The sequence below is a fragment of the Taudactylus pleione genome, unplaced genomic scaffold (assembly GCF_031769625.1).
Source record: "Taudactylus pleione unplaced genomic scaffold, aTauple2 ptg000903l, whole genome shotgun sequence".
Classification (NCBI taxonomy): Eukaryota; Metazoa; Chordata; class Amphibia; order Anura; family Myobatrachidae; genus Taudactylus; species Taudactylus pleione.
Genome location: NW_028285304.1, coordinates 1,713,087 through 1,720,457, shown reverse-complemented (window position 1 = coordinate 1,720,457; position 7,371 = coordinate 1,713,087). Strand labels below are relative to the sequence as shown.

General features: G+C 45.2%; 1 protein-coding gene across 1 annotated transcript; it reads right to left on the bottom strand.

Annotated features, from left to right (window-relative positions):
* Positions 1-3,838: 3,838 nt before the first annotated feature.
* Positions 3,839-6,818, bottom strand: LOC148473977 (E3 ubiquitin/ISG15 ligase TRIM25-like). The gene has a single exon (XM_088459279.1). The coding sequence runs from the start codon at positions 6,816-6,818 to the stop codon at positions 5,244-5,246; it is 1,575 nt and encodes a 524-aa protein (XP_088315405.1). The 3' UTR covers positions 3,839-5,243.
* Positions 6,819-7,371: the final 553 nt, after the last annotated feature.

Below are 7,371 nucleotides of genomic sequence, written 5' to 3'. Positions count from 1 at the left end.
CTGGAGGGACACAGCAGCCTCTGCCCTAGATGGACACAACAACCCCTGGATGGACAGAGCAGCCCCTGGATGGATACAGCAACAGCAACCCCTGGACCCTGGATGGAAACAGCAGAGATGGACACAGCAGACCCTGGACAGACACAGAAGCCCCTGCCCTTGATGGACACAGAAACCCCTGGATGGACAGAGCAGCCCCTCTTGGATGAAGCACAGCCCTGACAGCAGGGGACTCAGCAAGCAAATGGCGCCGATCACGGTGGGGGAGGGACTTTTACACAATCCAAAACCTGGGAGAATCCGACAGCGGGATGATGACATTTTACCTTGCATTGAGAACCGAGTCAGACGGGAAAACCCCAGCCGGACTCGGATCTCGCCTCGGATCTGCAAGTACAGGTGGGTCCAGTTCTCTGAGAACCGGACCTGCTCATCTCTAGTTATTACCTGTATAGGCTATATTGTTCAGTGAAGCATAGTTTATGGTAGATAATTTTTCCTTCCTTTACTTATATTAATATCTTCTCTATACTCCTTACAGCAGCACCTAACCCTACTCTATACTCCTTACAGCAGCACCTAACCCTACTCTATACTCCTTACACCACCACCTAACCCTACTCTATACTCCTTACACCAGCACCTAACCCTACTCTATACTCCTTACAGCAGCACCTAACCCTACTCTATACTCCTTACACCACCACCTAACCCTACTCTATACTCCTTACACCAGCACCTAACCCTACTCTATACTCCTTACAGCAGCACCTAACCCTACTCTATACTCCTTACAGCAGCACCTAACCCTACTCTATACTCCTTACACCAGCACCTAACCCTACTCTATACTCCTTACACCAGCACCTAAGCCTACTCTATACGCCTTACACCAGCACCTAACCCTACTCTATACTACTTACACCACCAAACCCTACTCTATACTCCTTACACCAGGACCTAACCCTACTCTATACTCCTTACACCAGCACCTAAGCCTACTCTATACTTCTTACACCAGCACCTAACCCTACTCTATACTCCTTACACCAGCACCTAACTCTACTCTATACTCCTTACACCAGCACCTAACCCTACTCTATACTCTTTACACCACCACCTAACCCTACTCTATACTCCTTACACCAGCACCTACCCTACTCTATACTCCTTACACCAGCACCTAACCCTACTCTATACACCAGCACCTAAGCCTACTCTATACTCCTTACACCAGCACCTAACCCTACTCTATACTCCTTACACCAGCACCTAACCCTACTCTATACTCCTTACAGCAGCACCTAACCCTACTCTATACTCCTTACACCACCACCTAACCCTACTCTATACTCCTTACACAAGCACCTAACCCTACTCTATACTCCTTACAGCAGCACCTAACCCTACTCTATACTCCTTACACCACCACCTAACCCTACTCTATACTCCTTACACCAGCACCTAACCCTACTCTATACTCCTTACAGCAGCACCTAACCCTACTCTATACTCCTTACAGCAGCACCTAACCCTACTCTATACTCCTTACACCAGCACCTAACCCTACTCTATACTCCTTACACCAGCACCTAAGCCTACTCTATACGCCTTACACCAGCACCTAACCCTACTCTATACTACTTACTCCACCAAACCCTACTCTATACTCCTTACACCAGGACCTAACCCTACTCTATACTCCTTACACCAGCACCTAAGCCTACTCTATACTTCTTACACCAGCACCTAACCCTACTCTATACTCCTTACACCAGCACCTAACTCTACTCTATACTCCTTACACCAGCACCTAACCCTACTCTATACTCTTTACACCACCACCTAACCCTACTCTATACTCCTTACACCAGCACCTAACCCTACTCTATACTCCTTACACCAGCACCTAACCCTACTCTATACACCAGCACCTAACCCTACTCTATACTCCTTACACCAGCACCTAACCCTACTCTATACTCCTTACACCAGCACCTAAGCCTACTCTATACTCCTTACACCAGCACCTAACCCTAGTCTATACTCCTTACACCACCACCTAACCCTACTCTATACTCCTTACACCACCACCTAACCCTACTCTATACTCCTTACACCAGCACCTAAGCCTACTCTATACTCCTTACACCAGCACCTAACCCTGCTCTATACTCCTTACACCAGCACCTAAACCTACTCTATACTCCTTACACCAGCACCTAACCCTACTCTATACTCCTTACACCAGCACCTAACCCTGCTCTATACTCCTTACACCAGCACCTAACCCTACTCTATACTCCTTACACCAGCACCTAAGCCTACTCTATACTTCTTACACCAGCACCTAACCCTACGCTATACTCCTTACACCAGCACCTAACCCTACTCTATACTCCTTACACCAGCACCTAACCCTACTCTATACTCCTTACACCAGGACCTAACCCTACTCTATACTCCTTACACCAGCACCTAACCCTACTCTATACTCCTTACACCAGCACCTAAGCCTACTCTATACTCCTTACACCAGCACCTAACCCTAGTCTATACTCCTTACACCACCACCTAACCCTACTCTATACTCCTTACACCAGCACCTAAGCCTACTCTATACTCCTTACACCAGCACCTAACCCATGTCTATACTCCTTACACCACCACCTAACCCTACTCTATACTCCTTACACCACCACCTAACCCTACTCTATACACCAGCACCTAAGCCTACTCTATACTCCTTACACCAGCACCTAACCCTACTCTATACTCCTTACACCAGCACCTAAGCCTACTCTATACTCCTTACACCAGCACCTAACCCTAGTCTATACTCCTTACACCACCACCTAACCCTACTCTATACTCCTTACACCACCACCTAACCCTACTCTATACTCCTTACACCAGCACCTAAGCCTACTCTATACTCCTTACACCAGCACCTAACCCTGCTCTATACTCCTTACACCAGCACCTAAGCCTACTCTATACTCCTTACACCAGCACCTAACCCTACTCTATACTCCTTACACCAGCACCTAAGCCTACTCTATACTCCTTACACCAGCACCTAACCCTACTCTATACTCCTTACACCAGCACCTAACCCTACTCTATACTCCTTACACCAGCACCTAAGCCTACTCTATACTCCTTACACCAGCACCTAACCCTAGTCTATACTCCTTACACCACCACCTAACCCTACTCTATACTCCTTACACCACCACCTAACCCTACTCTATACTCCTTACACCAGCACCTAAGCCTACTCTATACTCCTTACACCAGCACCTAACCCTACTCTATACTCCTTACACCAGCACCTAACCCTAGTCTATACTCCTTACACCACCACCTAACCCTACTCTATACTCCTTACACCACCACCTAACCCTACTCTATACTCCTTACACCAGCACCTAAGCCTACTCTATACTCCTTACACCAGCACCTAACCCTACTCTATACTCCTTACACCAGCACCTAACCCTACTCTATACTCCTTACACCAGCAACTAAGCCTTAATTTATGCCATCTTGCTATTGTTGCAGCAATGTTCATATACAATGTACTTGTCCTGCAATGTCTTGTACTGTAAGTCACTGTTTTCTGGTTATGTTCAACTGTTTATGTACTTTGTTAGGCGCTGCGGAACCTTTGTGGAACCATATAAATAAAGGATAATAATAATAATAGTTAATTAAACTGCAATCCTGCGTAATCAGCATCACAAATAGTTTTATAACAATTATAACATTTATTATTGTTACAATAGACAAACAATATGTTATAAAGAATGAGATTGTGGAGATGGACTGTGACATATAGTGTACGGGTGACACTGCAGTTCTCTCCGGGCCATCCCCTACTATACACCGGATTCCATATACATTTTGATACTGGTATATTTTATCTTCAGTATAAGTAACACATAGTAACTCTTTCTGTACTAAATGTCAATATGCGATAGGATACTATTTAATTACATGGGATAATATGTTATTTTTGTAGATAAAGGTTATTTATGTCTAAGTAATTCCTCTAATATCACCAATTAACTTTTTATATACAATTATCACTTACATTGTTCTGATGGGTCACACTCACAATAATCCGTAATGCTAATAATGCTCTGAATATTTAAACTCATGTCACTTTCATGATACCTAAATTAGAGGAAACCAGTAACTCTACTGACTATATGATTGGCTAATACGCTTATTTTATCCCACTAACACATTATCTAAACTTATCCCAATAGATGTCACAACACTACTTTCATTATCATCTAATGTCTCTCACAAAGTTAGTGTAATGGCCATTTCCTTACAGAGATGCACATTGTATAAGTGTCATTTGTAGAGGACGTCCCCTACCCATAATGCATCATGATGGGGCTCAGTGAGTGCGGTGTGTAAGTGTCTGATGATTATCGTGATTATCGTTATCTGCGCACGTGTCTGAGTCGCACTGCACATGCTGTTGGCAGTCACAGCGACAATTCCCCCGCAGAGTGACTAACAGTGAGGGAGAATTTGGGGGAGGTAACAGGGAGTGGGGACAAAACCGTAGGTGTGCTGCAACCGTTTTTGGGGTATGTCGCGTCTGCGTCTATGATCCCTTATGCAGTGAAAATGTCTCCGATGTCTTGGCCATTCTGCGTGACAATAGAGTCACTCAGGAGTCAGATTATAGAAGGATATGCAAGTGGTGCTGCGTCTTTGTATGCAGACGCTTGGATGTGAAAAGCTGCAGGTGGGCGTCTCAGTACAGATCCTGCAACATTTGCATATTTTCGCACAGTCACTGTGTACAAATTCGCAGCAGCGGCAGCGTCATTAGTGTCCATCTCTGAATCAGGCCCAATGTCAGCTGTACCGTCATCACTAAGTACTGATTCTACACCCTACACCAGCACCAGCACTTGTTATTATACCCGATGTGTGACTGCTGCCCTCTCCTGTCTATAGTGACTACAGTCACAGCAGGGTGACAGATAGTTATTGCAGCCAATCACAGCTCTCAGTGAGTCAGGCGAGGAAATCCCACAAAGATGTATATTTATATAATTACATAATCTAACACACCAACATGGGAACATATTCAGTCGCACTGGTCACACAGGGGGAGGGGCTCAACTGTAACTCCACCCACTGCTTCATTCTATTAGCTTAATGTTACACCAATCAGATTCCCCTTTCTTTTATGTCATAGTTACTGGGCAGATTTCTTATGGCAATTTCTCCCAGCTCCTGACTCCCCCAGATATAGTTATACGACCTCCCACTACCCATAATGCAGCATGTAGGGGCTCAGTGAGGGTAGCGGTGTAGGTGTGTAAGTGTCTGATGGGGTCACACAGAGAATAAAAGGACAGCTGTCCTGCCTCATAATCCAGGTATATCCTCACTCTGTCACAGGGGATATTGTCAGGTAACCGGATCACTGTACGGTCATGTATCACTGAGTACTGATTATACATCCTACACACACACCAGGACTTGTTATTATTACCAATGTATGACTGACGTCCTGTCCTGTCTATACTGGGATAGCATATCCCCACCATCCAGTGCTCTGATTTACTGACATCCACTTCCCAGTAATGTCGCCCTGAGGAGAATCCCCTGGTGCTTATTACCTGATTATGCTGAAATCTCTCTGATGTTTCTGGGTGATTATGGTTTATATGTGACCAGGATGCAGTTTTCCTATCACCTGATATCTGTATATAATTACCAGCTGTGGTTACATCCAGTAATAGGTCTGTAGCTTTCTGCACATAGATCCCTGTATTTATACCTGTTATTATATCAGATAATGTGTGTAATGTCCCTGAGATGAGACCCACATCCAGATCTCCTGCACCATGGACCTGGTTATCATGTCTCTCTGTGTCCTCAGTATCACACAAGTCACCTGTGTCTGGTTCCTGTAAAACAGTCACTGGATCAGACATGTTACACAGCTCCTCAATGTGACGCATCTTCCTGGACAGCTCGTCCTTCTTTATTTCCAGCTGCTGGATCAGATCAGAGACTGAGAAGGAAACTCGCTGTTCCTGCCTGGAGATCTCACCCAGGACTATCTTCTCCAGGTCTTCCAGCTGTCTCCTGATGTCTCTAAATAGGGCAGTGACTCTCTCTGTTACACCAGCTGCTTTTCCCCGATTTTCTCTCCTGCGCTCCTGCAGACTGTGGACTCCTTTCTCTCTCAGTGTGGTCAGTTTCTGCAGAACATTTCTCAGCCTCCCCTTCTTCTTCTCAGAGGTCTCATCTAGTGACTCCACCTGATGTCCTCTGTGTTCCCCAATCTGACAGCAGGACACACAGGTACAGGCAGCATCCTCAGTGCAGTAATATCTGAAGAACTGCTTATGGACGGAGCATTTCTTGTTCCCCAGGGAAGTGATAGGATCAGATAAGATGTGCTCTGCTGACTTGCTGTGTACTCTCAGGTGATTTTCATACAGAGAAGCCTCACACTGCAGACAGGATTTAACAGCAGGTACAGGAGAGTGAATGCAGTAAGTGCAGGAGATCCCAGTATCCTTCTGATTTGGCCGAGTAGACAGTAATCTCCCCACTATGTTGCGCAGAGGAATGTTCCGTATCAGTGCAGGACGCTCCTGACACTCTGCTCTGCATTCAGGACAGATATAAACTCCAGACCCCTCCTGTGCATCCAGCACACGATCAATACAGACCCGGCAGAAGTTGTGGCCACATCTCAGGGTTACAGGATCTGTATAAATACTCAGACAGATGGTACAGTCCAGCTCCTGTCTCAGATCAGCAGACGCCATCGCTGACAGCAGGAGAGAGGAATGAAAGTGACAGACTCTGACACCCAAAAACCAGTGAGGTCACATTCTGCACACAGGGCGAGGTTGAGCTGTCACTCAGATTAATTTTTACTAAAGGGACATATTTCTGCATATCCACCCCTCAGATATGTATAAAATTTCCATAGGAGATGGAAGACAGATGTATGCAGAGTACTGTATATGTATATGCTATTTATGAACATTCTTCTTACTAATCTATAGGAGAATTATTGTCTGTGAAGCAGAAGCGCAGAGCCTGATTTCCCCAGCATCCACCTAGTGGCATTGTACGTACTGTGTGCTAATGACTAATATATCAGCAGTCACTTTGGTTTCTCTGCTCATTCATCTAACTTTATCACAGAAGGATTAATAACAGACATGGAAATATAAATGTAAGAAATATTTGATCAAATGTAGTAGCCGGAGATTTGTGGGCAGCTGCGCAATTCCAACGTGATAGCTGCTATTTGTTTTAAGGCAAAAGCAACCTGGACTGGACTGAAAACTAATTGCTGCTATAAATCATAGG